Source organism: Balearica regulorum, chromosome 1 (genome assembly GCF_011004875.1).
Source record: "Balearica regulorum gibbericeps isolate bBalReg1 chromosome 1, bBalReg1.pri, whole genome shotgun sequence".
In the NCBI taxonomy this organism is placed as follows: Eukaryota; Metazoa; Chordata; class Aves; order Gruiformes; family Gruidae; genus Balearica; species Balearica regulorum.
The window spans coordinates 32,023,067-32,043,286 of record NC_046184.1 but is presented as its reverse complement, the minus strand read 5'-3'; the positions used below and the strand labels follow the sequence as shown (position 1 = coordinate 32,043,286).

At 37.9% G+C, this 20,220-nt stretch overlaps 1 protein-coding gene across 35 annotated transcripts in view; it reads right to left on the bottom strand.

The window, feature by feature from the left end:
• Window positions 1-20,220, bottom strand: part of NRCAM (neuronal cell adhesion molecule) — a 165,720-nt gene that overhangs the window by 70,333 nt on the left and 75,167 nt on the right. For 18 of the 35 annotated variants that reach the window (XM_075744408.1, XM_075744379.1, XM_075744472.1 and 15 more), the window contains 2 exons: window positions 2,980-3,165; window positions 596-613 (listed from right to left, as the gene is read on the bottom strand). In XM_075744408.1, coding sequence (XP_075600523.1) covers window positions 596-613; window positions 2,980-3,070 — 109 coding nt within the window. In that variant the 5' untranslated portion in view covers window positions 3,071-3,165. Of the gene's footprint in view, window positions 1-595; window positions 614-2,979; window positions 3,166-16,703; window positions 16,856-20,220 lie in introns of those variants that run through there. The other 17 variants (XM_075744659.1, XM_075744651.1, XM_075744666.1 and 14 more) reach the window with 4 other exon arrangements.

Here is a 20,220-nt window from a genome sequence, read left to right as displayed (position 1 = left end):
TTGGGAAAAGCAAGCACACTCTGAAAAGGGACATGACATGAACACTGCCCAACATACAGGATATTCCATCTGATACACATCAAAGACCTCACATCTCCACTCCTGTGCTATGCACTGCACTTACAACTTATTAAATTAACCATGACACTAGAGCTGAGTTAGGAGATCCCATAAAGGATGAGGTCTGCTTAAATAACTGTATCCACTGTTTTTTAAGGATATAAAAGTATCTCCAACTTGGACATGTAAAATAGTATGTAAGTACATATATTCCAATGAATTTATTTTTAGCAAATATATTTACTCCTGAAAGTAGTAATAAAACATTTCTCATGCTGATATTGAGTAAAGATTTTAATGTTCAGATAGCACACAATCAAAAATCACACAATTAATTTGTTCAAAATATCAGAAGACTGATTTATGTACAGTAGCATTTTCTGCACACTGCATGCACAAAACATCTAGCTATAGCAAACCAAATTATCAACAAAATGTTAGAATCACACATTTTTGGACTGCAAATTCAATTTGCAACACAATCAGTATTAATTTTCAGCAGCACACAGCCTAGTTTTTGTGGACAGGAACTTACATTCTTCTAGAAGTTTTGCTTTTATTCCCCCATCAGAACCAGCAGTTGAATGGACAAATGGAGATTAAAGAGAAACATTTGTTAGTTAAAAGAAAATTAGCATTTTTGAGAGGGAAGATAAGTATCTCTGACAAATGCATTGGTCACCATTAAAAAGAAAACATTTAAAACATTTAGCACTTTAACCCATGCAGCAATGCCTGAAATTTCAGCCACGATTTCCATTGTGTCAGATATTACTACATTTATCTCAAAGTTCACGGTACGAGAAACTTCTCTGAAGTGTTGACTTTTTAAGGGCAACCGTGGTATGTGATTTTGGCCTCGCAAGGACACAAAACACTGACACTGAGGAGACAGCAAATCAGAATTAATGGAATGCACTGCCCTCATGCTGCAGTCAAAATCAATCCACCCATACAATCATATGGAAGAACAAAGAGAATGCTTCAGGCTAAAACTACTCTTATAAAGACAAAAGCACCTAATTCTATTCAAATGACATGCAATCCCTTTTGGTTTGAAAAATAACAAAACAAAAAGAATCATCGTAGTTGTCACATCTTTATTGCTGACTTCAAATGTTTTGCATACATGTCTCTGCATCAGTAAAGTTCTAGAGTAAGTCAAACTGCTTTTGCTCAGCTACACTGTCAGTCATCCCTTACCTACTTTGAGACACTGACGAGCACAGGAATTGCTAACCCGGATGAAACCTAAAGGTTCAATTAATCAAGTATGTTCTCACCACTGGGTCTCTGTGGTGGGTATGTAGGGAAGACTCGCAGAAAATGTAAGTCTTTCCCTTGTGGTGCTTCTCCCAGAGCCCATTCTAATCATTATCTATGAAAGCAATAACATCATTATAGATGTAATTTCAGTTAATATGATTTTTAGCTAAAAATTCAAGTATATGACTTTATCAGACCTCATAAAGTTATTAAACATTATGTAGTAGGGAACAAGTTAATTGAAAGTTAACATGATACATCTAAAAGGGCTGCTCATTTTTGTTTATTGATGCATTTCTGGTTAATTTAACCTGAAGTGTTGCTCTATACAAAAGATGTTAGAGTGGTGCACAATTTACATTCATTGCTAGACTACAAGATGGGTTTAAAACACTATTGCTAGCCTGCAAAAATATTTAGGGAGAAAAATTCAGTTTAGAAAATAAAACGTTCATTCATCAAACTTCTAAAGCCCTCTTTAAGCCACAGTTTATTGCTCTAAAGGCATTCACAGCACAGCAAGTCTGATGTAATTCAGATATATTGATCTCGTTACAGAATACAGGTCATTGGTTTGAGAGGCTGGTAAATATGCATGGAGAAAAAAACACCAAAGCAGTTGCAATTTACATCAATGATTATTAAAGAAAAACATGCATTTATGGAAGGTAGGAAGGTATCAAAAACATGGGGGGGGTAAAGAAAGCCATGCAGATTAGAATCATAGGAAAATTTACTGATGTGTTAATCCATCAATCTAACACCAGCTCTAATGTTCTCTTCTCTGGTAATTAGTTTAACAAATGAATAGTCACTGTGAGGTGCAGCATGGTTCACTGAATTCTGAAAATGTGATCATACGTATCTTAAGAAGAAAATAACAACGTGAAGCATGAATAATTTCATAAAATTAGCTATTAGGGCTATAAAACGCGGCAGCCTCCACTGCTTCCTATCGGCATGGAGTGCTACTTTCAACATTCCCCACTGACACAGTCCTATGTTAGGCAAGAATTTCAGATCTTGGGATTTCCCCTCTGGATTTTCCTCACTGGTTAATGCTAGAGTTCCCTGCTCAGCACACAGGCTTTTAACTTAAAGTTAGGTACTTAAGTGTCTTCAGGTACTACTTAGGAAATTTAAGAGCCTTACTCTTCTGGATCAAAAAGTAAGATGCTTCCAGTGTCTGAATTTTAGGTATTTAAATCTTTTACTAGGTCGCATATCAGCTCCTGGAAACCTCTTATATGAAGATAAGGTTAACTGTTCACAGCAACTAGGAATTGTCCTGGGGTTTTCAGCAAATTGTGAATATGATCTTAATTTCACAAATAATTAGCATTTAACCGGGCTTCTCTGCCCTTTTTCATTTTCATCAAATAAAGTGCTCAATAAAGGCACACCCAAGTGTGAGTACTCATGAGAATCCTATGTTAACCCTTCTGAAGTGAACAATGTCAGCCATTTTATATGCACAGTTTTTGAAAATCTTCAGTAAATTAGTGTAAATATTCATAATCATAATATCCTGACTGAAGTGAGCAAACATACTCCATGTTTAGCTCCATGTTGGAGTTATCTTCATCTTCCTAAACAGAAATTATTTAACTAATCTTCCATTATTCTGCACTTATTTAGCAGGTTCATACTTACAATCAAGAGGTACATCCAATGCAGAAATCATTTGGCACAGAAAGAGGACCAAGGAAGCTTTGCTTGCAGATATGCTCTTCTTTTTCATCATGATTATAGGCTGTATTGAGTAAATCACACTTGAAGAATGTTCAACTTCATCAGACTAGGTAGCTTGGAATAGTTACGTAAATGTAGACGAGAAACCTGGTCAATGAAAATAAGAAAAAAACCAATACGTAGATACAATGGAGAGTTGAATGATAACATCTTAACAATATTATGAAATACCAGCTGTCTACATACTATATCCAGGGATAAGGCTACACCATGTGCTCAATGAAATCCAAGTGGAGATCCAGAAGTTCTTAGGACACCTAGATCATAACACTTTCCTAAGGGCTACTGAACAACTCCTATAACCTTGTTGAATGGAAACAGAAATGCCTCTCCTAAGAAGGATAAAGCATCAGTCCAGCTAGTTAAAAACCAGTATATACTAAAGATAATAGTCCTCTGAAGTAGATTTAGGAGATTAAAGCTCTGAATGCCCACCTAGTCTGTTTTTCAAACACCCTGCACAATTCTTGGAAAGAGTTATTTTAGGCATCCTCTCCAATGAAAACATGTCTGGCCACAAATTTGCTAAGTAAACTGTGGGATCTTCCTGCAGCCTTGAGTTAGGTATCTTAGCTTCTCCCCACTTTGGAACTCTTTCTAATAGACACCTGTAGACCGAATACAGAAGACTTCATGGATTGCCACGCTGAGGTGTTAGCTTATGTACTATATAGGAATCTAGGCTCCTATTCCTGGATTTCTGATTCCACCCAAAATACATAACATCAAGATAGTTTGTCCTTTCTAGCCTGAAACCAAAATCCACTTAACTGGCAGCACACTATCAAACTCTCTTCTCCTCCTTTCCTGTGTGAGGAGGTGGCAGAAATGAAACTTAAGGGAAATCTGTTCTTTGCAATGTGCTAGATTTTCCCCCTCAACCAAGCATCAGAGATCACATTAGCCACGGCAGAATGATTCTGACACCCTCCTTATTTTTACTGCACTCAGGACCAAGCTCCAACTTTGAAGAATGCTGAAGGAATAAAAACGAACTGCCTGCACGCCTCATCACCATCACTGGTGACCTACAAAGAGCTATAAGAATACAGCCTTAGAAATCCAAATGGTGCTTACACAATGCGTTCTCAGTAAATGTACATCAGCTGAGAGAGTACTTCCCAGATGTCAGACTGATCAGAAAATTCAGTGATCAGCATTAATTTACCTTGAAGAGAGAACTTCCTCAGCTATGCCTACAGATGTGAAACACAATGCTATCAAGTCCACAAGGAGTTAAAGTTGCAAAGTAGCAGCTGCCTTACAAACGTTAAATAGTTATTCGTGCCTCCTGAAGTTACTTAAACCAGTCTATGCTAAGGATTTCCCTCAATCTTCAGGTTACAGAAGAAATGATGTCTCTTCATTGCCGCTGTAAATGGTCTTTTTCTTTGTATAGTCTTCCAAGCAGAGACTGGAATTGGAAACCAGAACTGAGGTGAAGCTCAAATTCTCATCCTAACCTAGCACATCAAACTCCTTGATTCTTACTGTCACTATCTATAACACAAATGTTTGTTTCAAAATCAAAATATCCCAGCAGGTTAAACTCCTAGAGACGTAACTGCTCCTTGGAGCTCTTGAGAACTGCTGACTGGGACACCACGTGGGAGGGCAAATTACTTATTCACATTCAAAACTATCTACAGTACTGCACACCATAACGAAACGACTAAGTATTTGTCACAGCAGATTAGAAAGATTACAAAACTCATCAGAAGAGAGAACACCTGAGTTCTAGCCTTTGCATAATTACTTATATAAAAAGCGGAACTACAAAAGCAGACAAACCTAGAAAGTGATTAAGGCATACAGTAGGGAAGCATGACAAGTACTCAGACTTTCCTAGAAAAATAAACTGACTCTCCTTACATTTTAAATGAGCACCCTAAAGCACTGGGGGTTTAGCTGGGGAAGGGCAGAAGTGTTTCTTCCATCCCACTTTTGGAACATATAGTTTCCTATGCTCCCGCTACAGTGAGTAAGGGGAAGGAGAAAGGCTTCTCTTGAGAATGCCTGAGAGCACTCCAGTGTGTTTCCTGCGATGAAGTGCTCTCCAGAAGAGCTGATTTTGTGCCATCGACTACAGCTCTCTGTTCTTCTCCAGTTAAACTAGGTTCTCACACACTGTTCTCCTGACCTTTATGTCATCTCCTCACTACAGCATCACTGCAATTAACAAGGTGCCCTCCCTATACAATGTGTTTGACCCAGGATTTACAGGATACTCTTTGAAGTATTCTGCAAGTGAACCTTGACTTTTGTTGTTTCTTCTCCAAGAAAAATTTCAGTTCTCTTTACAAAATTCTGAGAACCAGATTATCCACTTTATTGTCATGTTCTTTCATCATGTAAAATGAGTATTGCAGTGATTTGAGAGTATTTTAAAATTAAATTGCATTCCCTTTGAACAAGTACAAATGAATACACAAGCAGTGCTGAATCAAGCATGTTCAATTAAAAAGATTGTGAAAGTAATACCCTTGAGAAAATGCCTTACATTGTCTACCTCTGCTACTGCAATGTTCCAGTAGGACACCTAAGGAGTCTACTGCTGGGATGTTTGGATAGAATATGGGAATTCAACAGGTAGCAGGAATTATAAAGCAGAGCTTGCACACTGACTTTGTCATTCTTCAGAGAGGCAATGTGCCCAAATGGTTTGTGATAGAACATATTTAACTGAAAATGATTTTAGGTTTGTCAGCACAACTGGGTGCTCTTGTAGAATATATTCAAGATTAAATCTGACATAATTTAGTATGAATACAACAGCTGCCAAGCAGAACTAAACACTGCTTTGACATAGTATTATCTGTTACAAAATAAGGCCAGGCCTCTAAGTGCAGATCAACGTAAAGGCTTCAATTTCAAAACCTGAAATATTTATACAGCAGATTGCCTTTTCCTCCAGATAATTTATTTAAGATCTCTTGTAACTCAGACATTTTGCCCTACCCTTTTCATAGGAAAACACATATAATTTTGACAGCTCATTCAGGAGTCTATTCACTGATTTGTACAAAATAAGATACTCTATACCTACATTCCTCTTATGTACATAACATAATATGACTTGTTATATCTTCTGTGCTTCTTGCTGAGATGTTGATTGTGAGTAAAAACATGGATTAAAGGTTGAAGCTACGCTGTAGCAAACAGGAGTGAAGGTAAATATGAATGCATAAGCAAAATATAATAATATTTTATCATAAAGTATGAAATCAGATTTCAAGAGAGGGCTTTTACGTATGACAAAAGAACAAGGATCAAGTGAGAGACATCCACTTTTTTTCCAGGTTTTTGTTTAAAAAAAGATATTACTTTAACCACTATAGCCACTTTTTATGGATGAGCTACAGAAAGACACGACTGGAAGAATGAAAGCACCAGTGAGCCTGAGGTAGAATATCTGGCAGGACCACAAAACACAGTTTGATGCCAGTGATCTCTTCGCTGTGACTCACATGTCTGGACACTTTTGGCCATAATCAACAAAACCAGACATTTTGAAAACACTGAAGGAGCTAGGAAAAACAGCATGCATATGGAAGGGAACATTTGGGAGGCAGAATTCAAGATTCCTTCTCATACTATAAATCAAATGGGACACTAACCTTCTCCTTGATTTTAAAAGAGCAAATGTATCATAGAATCAGAGTCATTTAGGTTTGAAAAGACCCTTAAGATCATCGAGTCCAACCATTAACCTAGCACTGCCAAGTCCAACCACTAAACCATGTCCCTAAGCACCACATCTACTGGTCTTTTAAATGCCTCCAGTGATGGTGACTCAACCACTTCCCTGGGCAGCCTGTCCCAATGACTGATAACCCTTTCAGTGAAGAAATTTTTCCTAATATCCAATCTAAACCTCCCCTGGCAAAACTTGAGGCTATTTCCTCTTGTCCTATTGCTTATTACTCAGGAGAAAAAACTGACACATCATGGCTTACACCCCTTCCCTCTGAAGGACATCATACGACCTATGCACTGTGCTACTCCCTGAAGCATGTCCAAGCATCGTCTGGGAGAATTATGGTTGGCTCAGGTCAAAATCTGCCAGGGTGAGTGTTAACAATTGAACAGTATACATGATTGCAGAACGTACACGGTATGGTGTATTTCACTATTATACTGGTACTCAGTATTACTAATTCCTAATTGACATATTAGTACAGACAGACACACTCTCAATGTATTTACTGAAATTCAGCCTAGTGCAAAGTTAAAGAACGTATTTTCTAAAAATCATGTTGTTCCACAGAGTTTTGATGCATCAACTGATTATGTAGTTCTACTCAATTATATTATTTTAAGACAAAAAGGTCTCTAGGAATGTGAACTGAAATCAAGGTTAAGGTTAGAAATATGAAAGGGTTATAAAACTGCAAGAAGAACAACTGGAGTATTTCATGCACATTAGGAAAAAAAAAGCATTTTCTTCTATAGTCATGATTAAATTAATGGGGAATAACTTAGACACTGCAAATGAGAGGAAAATTACTACTGAGCAAAAAACTTCCTCTGCTTCATTTGTGTAATATCTGTATTTTTTGTCAGAGCAAAAGACAGATATAATTAGAATACAGGAAAAATAAACAGTTTACAAGGAAATCGGTTTCAGAGCAACCTTATATAAAGTTCCACAGAAACATGAAAAGCAATTTCAAGTAAGGTAAATGGATTTAATGACTTGTACATAAAAAACTGTTGATAATACACACATTTTATTTTCTATTTTTAACAGATAAAAAGCACAAAATGCTTGCTTTTGAAGACAGCTGCAATACCCTTATCACTTAATGACAGATCTTTAAAGGGGCTTATGTATTTTATACAACTATGCTAACTATGCAAGTATCAATAAGATGATTTAAAATATTTTTGAACAACTGGTTTCAAATTCCACACTTTTTTAGCTTATCTAGCATTTACAGTAATAGGTAACATTAAAAACTCTGACTGGAAACAATTATTTCATTTAAAATCTTTCAAATAGAAACCAATAATGCACTTAATGTTATACTAAGTGGCATGGACACAGTACTAATAGAAACAATAACACTACTTAGATATTGCTTTTATTCTAGCTATTTTTAGGGAGGTGGCATGACTTAATAGACTAAACATTCATGTACGTGTTGACAGACCTGAGTCCTATTCAAAATTCTGCTCTTGAATAATGTAGTCAATTCATCCTCCACTGGTTTGCTTTCCCCATCCATTTCTTACCTACTATCCATAAATTGTCCAAGGTGTGGTCTATTTACAGGTAGGAGGTCTTAATCTACTTATCACAGGACACATAGCTCTGGGGTGGCTGAATACAGGTGTATATATTTTTAAAACTTTCCAAAATACACCAAATTAGAACTATTTCAAAACCTCTAGAACTCTGAAAAACAGCAAGCTGCTTTCCTCCAAATTATTAATGTGTCACAGTCCACTACAAATATATCATTTGAAGCCATCAGGGAATACTAAATCGTCTTCTCTGACCTCCTGTTTATGAAGCTTAAGTCCACTGCTTTGTTTTTGGCTACATGGTATGTGCTATGGGGACATCCATGTAAAGACGACTGGATGAAGAATAAACTATGCAGACAGAATTCTTGAATTCAACAAAAAAGTCCTCAGCACTAATTCAGATGCTGCAGGTACTTATTAGTGTTAGATGGTTATATGTACTTTAACCATTTTTAAGCTTTTCTGCTGGAGGCAGATGGCAAAGCTGTGTGCTGCAATCTAAAATCATCAGCCTCGTCACGCTCCTGGACTCCCCCTACACATAGCATTACTCTTTTGGCTCCGACACCATACTTCAGCACTCACACTGGTCTCCTTCCTTCCCACCACCCAGACACAATTTCCAGTCTTTCTACTCTCATCCTCTACTTTCCAAGCATGGCCTGCCAGCTTCTTTCCTCCTAGATGGATTATTTGCATCTTTCCATATTAAAAAATAAAAATTTGGCTCACTCAGTCATCTCAATCTCTCTTAACGATTGCCTTGTCTTCAGGGTAATTGTTGTCCTGCCAATCTTCAGAGCACCTGTTAAATTTCAAAGTGTAAAATTACAGCTGATAAAGTCAGCAAAGAAAACGTTAAATATCATTGGCCTTTACATTGCTCCTTATGTGAACACTACAGGAAAAGCCCTAGTCCTTGAAGCTCCTTTACTGACAATCCTGTACTAAGACCTGCAAGCTGGTTTGTTATTCATTCAAGTCTGGTCTGTTTCATCATATAGTTCAAGTTATGTTTTTATTAATTGGTTTCACATGGCAATAAGTCAAATGCTTTTCCAAGTTTATTACATCGACAGCATCATCTTATCAAACCTGTAATTTTATCAAATATTAAAGATTAAAATCAAGTTTTTGTCAATCATTTGTTTTACAAGCCCTACTTTCCATAAAACTATGTTGAGTAGAATTAATTTTACTCATGGCCTTTAATTCCCAATCAGCTGAATCCTCAATCAGCTTTTTCCATATGTTCACTGTGATTTATATGAGGCTATATTTACCCTGCTCAATCTGCTTGTCTACTCTGAATCTGGGCAGAACACCAGCTTTCTTCCAGTCTGAAGGAACGTATTAAAAATAAATATTAAAAATAAAAACCTGTGAACCAGAAATCTTCCCCCTCCAGCTCCTCTAGAACTCACAGGTAGACCCATTGCACATTAGACCTGCTGACTAAAAATACGTGTCTTCAACACATATTATTTAATACCTATTAATGGTTACTATGACTAAAAAAGCTCTCCATCCTAACATGATGCATCATACCTTTTCTTCCAATTCATCACGTTCTTGCAATAATAAATCAACAGCAAGAGAGGACGATGACTGTGAAGTAGCTCACAAAACAGTGTTAATCCTGTTCCTGTTCTTAAGACTTGGTCCTATATAAAAATAAACCGAATATTTGTCTGCTTGTCTCCTCCATGGCAATGGCCAACACATCTGCCATGAGAACAGAAGCTCTTTCACACAAGTATCAGAACCGACCGAGCATCTGCGCAGCCCCAGCACAATGAGATCCAATTGCTTCTAGTGTAACTTCAGCACCCGCTACTGAAGCAGCAACGTGAAACAGCTTCATTATCCACCCATTTTGCATCGTTACTGAACAGCACTGCTACCAGGTCATCCAACACCCACCCAGCTGATGCAGCCTTGCACGAGGTTGACTCCTCCGGCCCAGCCAAGACAGAGCAGGGTCCTACAAGGACACAAATGCTCAGAGTCTACCTAAGCACAGTCAACACCACATCAGTTCTTCAACAGTGTTTTAGTAGGGCAGGTGAGAGTATAAATGAAGATACGCCTGTTGAGGTAATCCTGTAAGACATCCTCCCTCCAGCAGCCACTTGCCCATTGAATAGGAGACAGGAGGAAACCCCTGGGTTCTAGGTTAGCTTTGATTATTTTCCACATTGATAAGGCATAGGCAATCTGGATCTTGTCTTGTTTACTTGTTTCTGTGTTTTTATGGGGTTTTAAAAAAATTTACTTCTCTCCAAATAGTTTTTCCTTTTTCTTTTGGGAGTCTTTAGTCTAGCTCTTCCCTGAGCACTACAGAATTTTATAGCTGCTAACTGCAGCTCATTAGTAAATTACTATGAGACTGGGATACAGATAAAAAAGCAAGGATATAGGTCCTTAAAAATTCCATACAGCAAAGTTTTATTTCAACTGTCTGCTCTAGAAGCACAAGTGCCACATCCTAGGAGCACCCAAAAATGCAGGGTAAAAAACCCAACTATGCACAGAGTGCAAATGTCTCATTAAGGGCTGCAGGCAAGCCCATGCGCTCAGCCATGATCCAAAGACTCGAATCATCTCGTGAGCGCAGCCACTTAGACTTGATTTTTAAAAGACTGCAGCAGGGCTGATCTGTCCTTTTACAGTTGTCTTACATATTCCCTGAGGACCTATACTGGATTTGGCCCTTCTGAGGATTTAAACAAAGGAGCACTTACTTTCTAGATCCTGCTCAGATTAAATTATAAGCTGCTTTGGCTGGGGCGATTACCTACATGGCAGAGCAAAGCTGTGGATAGCTCTCGAACAGGGAGGTAAGCCTAGTAAGCCTGGCAAGTTCCGATGCCTCCAGAGTCAAATCAGCAGCTAAACAGCATTTTTGGATTGCAAAGTTAAACTCAGACGTCTCAATCTTGCTTGGGTGGTTTCTGGTGTCCTAAATTCTTGACTATTCAGTCTTTTTCACCTTTTTTACCTCCTCTCTTACAGCAGGAGATGGAATGGAACACAAAAATAATGGTTTAGTGCCATTTATTTCAGTAGTCCTTTAGAGTCATTACAGCCTGAACAAATATGCTTTATCTCTTAAGCATGTATGCATACTTTGCTGTCTTTCAAAGGCTTGAAGTTCTTAAATTGAGTGGAACTTTGCAAATCTGCTGAAGATTATGGGTTTACACAGGTGGGAGTAAAAACATAACTTGCATTGGTTGAGAAAGATATAGTTTTGCTTGAAGTGAATCACTAGTGATCAAGGAAAGTAAAGAATTCAGCTTGATTACTAAATTTCTCAGTGAGTTAGAAATCATTCAGAGTGAGTGAGAGAAAACAAATTAAGACAACACATTTTTACAGCACCTGGATGTTAAAAACAGGTACCCACATGATGTTAAAACCAGGTAGGATAGCTCTTCAGGTTATGCTTTGATATTTTTAGAAGCATGCAAGTGACCTAGTAACTCATTAAGTCCACTTTCAGAAGATCTAATTCAGACTGAACTTCAACAAGACAAAGGTTTTCAAGTAGCTCATCTCTTTCCCTCTGACAGGTTTTGCAATAGAGCAAAAAAGTGCTTATAAGAATAATACCTATAATCATCAGACTGCTATTACAGCCACACCGTACTGTACAAACAGAACCAGAAGTAAAACTGCAGAGTGGGCAGAAGGAAAATGCACCATCATCCTGAGTGAAGAATCCCAATTCAATGATTACAGTTAGTTCCTTGTAAATATGCAAAAGAGATGCTCAGCTGAAATGCTCCCGAAATGTTAATTTACTCAGGAGATACGATGACAGGGATTTTTTTCCTTATTTTTTTTAACTCACCAGAATTAAGAGCAGGGGTTTCAGAGAGCTCCCTTAGGAGAAGCTAATAAATTCTGTATTACTCTGGTTGATTACCTTCTTCATATCCCTACAGCTAACCCCGAAAGCACTATCTGTCCAGAAGTATTCCTGCAATCCAGGAGATACTCTTGTGAAAAGCATACTGTGGAAAAGAGCAGAATCTGATTCAAAGACTCCCTTTGGAGCCCTCCCTTTGGGAAGTAGAGCAGAAAGCACTAATATTAGCATGAAATGCCAGAATAGTTATGCTAGGGAGGAGGTCACTCAGAATAGGGCCAGCGCCAGAAACTGAGGACTAAGGCAGTTTGTCAGCTATAAAGCCCTAACAAGTACATGAACAAAGGAGGGTAAACAGTGCTGAGGGAACAAACTGTACAAACTCCAGCTAGCTGCCTTGGGTAGATTGTTTGGCGATGGGGGTTGGGGACCGGCCACCTATGTGTAACATTTATTTAACAGGCAAAAGTTAGCATGTTTGCTGGTTTAATTTTAACTAATTCTGTAAAAGGAGTTACAATTGCATCTGTTAGCTTGGAATCGCTGCCCACCATTAAAAACTGAAATGAACCAAGAGCTCAGATACAAACACTTCTCTGCTTTAGAAATATCCCTGCCGTTCTCTCTGAAAGTGCTGATAATGTTCACAATGATTATAGCTCTACAAATCAGGTCTGTCCCTGCTTTAAGCAACACTAATTCATGCTGCCACTGTTCTCAACAGAATGATGCAAGACTCAAGCAAATGAACTGAATCCTTAAAATTCGTTTGCATATATCACCAGTGTTGTGCTACATTTCATAACCAGGTCACCATGCTCAGCTATGCTACCAAGGATCATTACGTGCAGGGATGACTGGTGCCCTAACAACGGTCAGAAAGAACTTGCCCGTTTTAAGATTTTCTGACTTTATCACTTCTCTGCATGAGCATCTCTAGTTCCCCCTCACTCTCAAATAATTCATAACAACACGTAAAGTGCTAACTAGCTTTGTCATCTTCATAAAATCTGCCTGCTGCAGCTGGCCACCTCAACTCTATAGATAAAGTAAAGCAGGGAAGGTTGGCATTCAAGTTTCCTTTTTTTTCTGTTGCCTTTACTTTTTTTCCTTTTTTTTTTTCTTTTTAAATATTAACTTGTAGAGCTTCCAGCTCCCTGAATATATGGGTTCTTGTGGACATGGTGGAAGCTTTAAGGGGGAGTATACAACGGGGCAAGGCCTGCCAGGACGTGCAGTGCGTCTGTGCAACACCGCGCAGCGAGCAATGCCACAACCTCGCTGCCTGTCGCTGTCATCAAGAGCTGACCTACTCGGTTGGCACTTGAGAAAGCAAAGGAGACCTGGTGTCTGCCCTCAAGAGCTCACATGGAGAGCTCACCACCGCAACGCGGGTAAATTCTGCCGGGGTTCCTCCCGTTGTGGATGAGGAGGGCACAGAGCGGTCTGGATGCAGTCTTCTGCCCACGAATATTAACAGTAATGTCAGTCCTCCATTAGGTGGCAGATTGACCCAGAGAGAGGACCGGGCAGGCGCTCCTCTGAGCGTGGAGTTGAGGGGAGGAGAGGGACAAGGAGTGGGGCAGGCAACTGTTGAAGCAAACCACTGCGGTGGGATTGAGAAGATACCAGATAAACAGTACCTTTTGGGTTCTGTAAGATGGAGGGGAAAGGCAAGGAGGAAAGAAAGTGTGCACGTATGTAAAGGCATCAAGGTTGGAATTACATGTTAAAATTTTATATACTTTAAGTCAGATGTAGAGAAATTTAAAGTATTCATTACGATATTAACATGAAAACAGAAAAATAATTTTCCAGCAGTGTTGAAAAACACAATCTGGAAGATGATGGGGAAAAACAGATCCTGTAACAGCCTAGTGGTTTGCACGTATCTGCTACAGCTCTGCCCTCTTCTACAGTGAATTCACGGTGATGGATTATTTCAGCATAGATTTCACCTTTAAACAAGGGCTACAAGAACATTACAGGTATTTCACAGGAAGAAACAAGGGAAAGGTGAAAAAAACAATGCTGCTGTAATTAGGCAGTATTTAAAAGCACTAAGGCCTGAAGGCTTCAGACACATTGTGGATCCGCTGCAGATCCATCACAAGGCAAACTCCAGAAAATCTGCAGCACATGGAGAGGTTTCAGCGCAGAGCGCTGTGTCCCTGCCACCACCCCGACCTCCCACTCCCAAGTACAAACCATGGGCATCCGCCTCCTCATACAGCTTTTACTTTAGTCAGTTCTATTGCCAGACAGATGTAAAAGTGAAGGTTTTCACTTCAGAGCAGGAAAAGTGCTTGGATGAAACCACCGGCAGCAAAGATGACATTTGGGATGAACCAGTATTTCACCTGTTCTTACTTCCCCCTGGAGTGAACTGTTACCCACAACTACATCATTCATTCCGCTTATTACTGTATTTTCCTTCCTGTTTTAAACAAACCATGTGATTTTAGCCAGTTTTACTGCCATTGACTGTTAAACCTCATCTATCTAAATACACAAATGGATAGACTCAACGTTGTTATGTTATTTTAGTGGGACAACTTCAAGTAGCAGATACAATGGACTAAAATTCATATTTTTAGGATTAATCCCTCATTTTGCTGGTGTTTTTCAACCAAATGTGCCACTGGCTTCATTAGAACTTGGCTCAATTAAAACTCTTAAGATTTGTTCTATAATCTTTATTGCAGCTGATTCTGTTAAATCTCTGCTCCCCAGTCGTTTCCTTTTATCTGCATAATCAAATACAAAACCAGTAATTCAAAAATATAAATTAAGGGCTTACTTTATGTGTTTCACATTTATGTAAATATGGGAAATTGTTATTATGATGTTAAAGGATTAATATGGCTTTTTAATTGAATGTATTTTTTATTTTAATGTATCAAAAATAAAACCCCACAGCTTCTCACAATAAATCTTGCACTTCTAACAGAGTTTTAAAACACCATTACCAAACTGAAACCTTCTAATTGAGATGTGCTAACCTACATTCCCATGCTGTTGCCCCTTCATTTGAAATATATTTTATATGTTAAGAATATTTTCAATTTTCTATTTAAAAGAATCAGAGAAGGCACTTAACACCACTAAAATAACATAATTTTAGGTGCAATTTAAGCAAGCAGCAATAAGACAAAGCCAATAACTAGAGTCTGAGTGAGCTTTTTTATACAAATCATTAATTCAAACCTTTAGGGTAAAAAGAGCTCATTTATTCATCAAGAAGTTAATCCAGTTTGTTCCCTAACTGGGAAATAGCTTTCTTTGCATTTTTTTTGTACGTGTACGCTAGTCATTAATGAAGCAAAAAATCTTACCCAGGACTTCATATCTATTATGTAAGTAAACATTACACTTTGATGTAAAAATTTACATTGTTCCCAGATTCATTTGCATTTCACATTGACATTACCACCAAGGAGATAAAAGAAATTTCTTTCATACTGCCATGTTTACTACTGTTTTCTTTGGCTTGTTAAAACTAATTTATCCTTTAAATCAAGATCTCAAATGCAAACAGCACAGATTACAAGAATAGTAATTTTTTTTTCTATTTAAATTAAGCTCAATGCCATTCCGCACAGTTGCACCTATGGATGAGGAAAAAGTTTTTTCCATTCAATGCACTCTTTCAAATAGTCTTTTTTCTCATTATATGAATACTATTCTAAGCACATATGATATCCTCCCACAAAATTAATAATAAATATTGAATTAAAGATTCAAGGTAATAGAAAAAATAGCATTGCAAGAGGAAAACATATTACAAAATCCCAAAATAACTACAAAAAAACTTACTCAAATTCTACTGATACTACTGCAAAAGCACTTTACTGAGTAACTTGTAATCCAGACTGTATGTTGGTATTAGCAGACTGATAAACGTATTATTTTATCCACACTGGAGAATGACTATATTGAATTATTCAAAAATCAAAATAGCATATTAACATATATACATATATAATATTTGTATCACACAATGAGGCATCCAAAGAAACATCTGCTTTTTGTGACAATACATCCAGGCACAGAAACAAGGCAGCATAATTTCACCCCACAACTGAATTCTTATTCTCATGAAAAGACACTGTTTTATAATTATCCATCCATTTTATTTCCAAACTACCTTTTTTTTCCCTTAAGACGGGTTATTTGCTAAATTTCTAAATGTGCACAAAAAATGAAAAACAAATTTCTCTCCAATAATATGGGTATATTCAACAGTAATTTCTCACAGCACTACTCTTAGAAATTATTCCAGTAAATTCTGCCAGTTCTAATTTTTGCACAGTTGTAACATCTAATGTGTATTTTTCATGCAAACGCAGTACAAAATAGAAACATTTCAGAAGGAAAAATTTCAAGAAACTATAAAAACGAAGGCAAGACATTTAAAAAGTGAAAATAAGTAATATTCCTAATTAGCTTTGATTACTTCAAACACTTGGCTATACTTTATAGTTTTTATAAATTATCTTACTCTTTGAGGCAATTTTCAGTCAATCCAGTGATAGCTAGAATAACAGTGTATCAAGGCAGCTTGTCAGTCAGCCCCCTCTCCTTTGCACATCTTGAAATATTGATCCTTCAAAGAAAATACAAAGGACTGCTCACTCAACTCTCAAGCAACACCTGCAGGTGATACAGCCGTATTAGCATAATACTGTTCTGGATTTCAACATGTAAAGAATGCAAAATTGCTATAAATCAACATTAAAGGCTAAAATGATTTTCTCAGCCATGCTAATTTGAATTGAGAGAGATGCTGTTGTCCAAGGATTTTTAATTTTACATTAAATTGCCTTACTGCTTATACACCAGAGAAACCATAATATAACTAAAACCAGAAAGCACTCTTTAATCTTTAATATAAAATTAACTTTTGCTGGTTTTTCAATTCATCTGGAGACTTAGTACCACTTAAAACTGTGCTTTGTTGTATTCATTTTAATCAAATGTTATTTTAATTGGGTCTGTAAGGACATGTAGAAACTACTACACCATTGGGAAGACACTAATTTTTGATCTCTTGTTCTTACATCTCTGAAACCAGCCTGGTTTTTTAGTCTCACCTTTAACTTCCCTTCAGGCATTATTCCCTAGGGTACCACAGCTTCAATTCTCAATTCGGATTTGCTCAGAAGACTAATGTATCTCAAAGCAATACTTCTGGAAAGCAAGACTTGTGGAAATGGGGAGGTCGGGCACCACCAGACAGGCAGAAGAGCTGTTCTCCACGCTGCTGAGAGAGTAGCTCTCTGTGAAGGAGGGTGATGGGAAGTAAAGTCCATCAAGGAAAAAAAAAACTCAGTTGGACTTTGAATAAGAACAATCTACCTCACGTTGAACTAGAGGCTTTGAGATATGGCTTTTCTTATTGTCAGAACAATAAAATACTAAATTAATAATACCTGCAGTAGCTGAGGCTGACTGGTAATACGAGGCAGCCAAATTCAGGCAGCCCTCTCCCAGCCTGACTCCTTCCTTCCTTAGCAGGAACTCAAGCTGTTTCACTGCAAACATTTGGGAAGTAGTTCACCGTTTTGTAGCCTAAAATGCAAGTTAAATTCATAACTACATTCCACAATTAAAGTTAGGTTCAGTTTGTCCAGACAACATTTAAACTGAAACTAACAGCTTCACTCCCCATCAGAATAAAATTTAAAGTAGCAAATCAACTTTCCTCTCTAAGAGCACGAAAAGAATGTTTTTTATAACAAGACAGATATTAAAAGTCTCAAGGATGGGTTTGGGGTTTTTTTGTGGGTTTGTTTAGGTTTTATGGGTTCGTTTTGGGTGTTTGTTTTGGGGGTTTTTTGGTCATTTGGGATCCCGGCACAAACTTCTCATGCTATATTTTATATGGAATTGCATCGAGTTCATGAAAGGGGTTATGCCATATTGGTTGCCTAAGCAGCAGTCCCCAGACAACAATGACCAAGGAAACTCTTGCAAGCTTCTTCTCCCAGAAGGAAAAAGCATAAAACAGGCATCAACATACTTAGGACTTGCCAGTAGGACACAGGAGTACTTTTCCTATAACCCTGATTAGCAGAAAAGGAAAAGTCTGTGTCTCCTTTAACATTCACATCTTAAGGTGTGGGGGTTTTTTCGCGTTTGAACCAAAAGTGGAACACAAAGGCAACCAACCTGTTTGCACCCCTTATTATTTTAAAATGTTACAGATTTTCACAGTGCATCATAGGGGACCTCCAAATTCACACTCGTGTCTCACTTTTAACTTCATAATTCATTCCGTGAGAGGAGCTGGTTGCTGTAAAAAGGAGTTGCCTGGAAGCGTCCTCCACAAAACTGTGGTGAAGGTAAGGATGAAGTAAGACCTTTTCTCACTTTTCTTTATCTTGATAATGGGTTCCCAGCATTAGGCTGGGTCCAACAAATTACGTGCATTTCGGCATATAATGCTTGCTGCTGGGTAGCTGCCAGGTAAGATAATAAAACTTCTGCTTAATTAAACCACATTCCTTTCTTCCACAATGGCTGACAATCTTGGCTATTTTTAACATCGCAATATGTATTCACATCAGTATATGCTGGGAAAAGTGTGATATACCTTTTGTTTAATATCAAAAACCAGAATTCCCAGACATAAAGCCAACAGTTGGCATGACTGAGACGCTCTGAACTTCACACATATGCTTTCCCACATGTTTAATCAGAGAAAGTTTACCTAAGTCACTGCACTGGTTTAGCAGAGGTATTGAATGTCATGGGGAAAACAGAGGAAAGACAGACTCAAAGATTTTAAAAAGGTAGTTAAAATATTGTTTTAACCAAAATGAACCACTTCTAATGTATCTGGGTCACGGTACCTGCATCAAAAAAAGCTCCCAGTGAAATCTGAGTTGAGAAAACAAATACAATTAGACGTGAACTAACTTGACTACTGAGTAAAACTTAAGTTAGCTATACAATTGCCTTTGCTACTACAAAAGCATTAAGGGCCAGGTTAGAAAAGTAGTTTCCTCTTTTTTGCCATCAATCACTGCAGTCTCTTGATCATCAAAGTATTTTATCAGAAGGTGCATTTCAGTACTTAATCTTCCATATAAACTAAACAACTGCAGGTATGAAAAGGGAGGTTCATGGAGACTAGAACTCTGCTTTGCTGGGCAGAGTCACAGTTTTACAGAGGTAACTAATTTCTACAAATTAAAATAGAACCTGAGGAGGGCAGGCGAGGCGGAGGGGGAGAAATTAGGGATATCTATTCACTGGCCATACTCCCTTTTTTGCAAAACCAGTCCTTACAGTTCTCTCCAACATTGCTTCTCACTTATGTGAAAAAGTTGGTACTTTATTTAGGGGTGGATTTTCACACCAGGCTTGCTCTGATCTACTGACAAGTAGCTCTCAAGAAGATATGGAAAGGTCCTGAGCTCTTCTGTTCCGCTAAGTTCCCACCCTCTCTCCTTGCACTTAAGAATTGTAGTATCCCCAGTGAGCTACATCAGGTCAGTGATCCAAGAGAAAACAAACTATGCAAGGAAAAATTAGGTTCTGACATGACAGAGTATTTCCCAAAAGGAACTACCTCTTTTGGATGACAGCCTGAAATTAAACAAAGTGAAGCATCACGTGAAACTATAGCCCCAGCCTACGTCTTCATGGATCTGAGCTGGGTCAATGCCATACTGAAGTATTCCCATCACTCTAAGCTGGCTGTGTTCCTCCCTACTGAAGCACTAGTAAGGAATACTATGCAAAGCCAAGGAAAATTACTTTACAGCAAACAACTAAAAACATGTATTTATTTATTCACAGCTGTTTTCTTTCCATCCATCATGATTTTTCAAGTCTCTACAAAGTCCATAAAGGTTAAAATTCATTATTCAAAGACAGTCTCACAAATAGGCTTTGTTTTCACTTAGGTTGCTATAGGAAAGAATCACCTTCTCAGAACTGCAGACTAACTGCACTTCCCAAGGAATTCTGTCATATTGCTGTCGCAGTCTTCAAATTTCATTTATACTTAG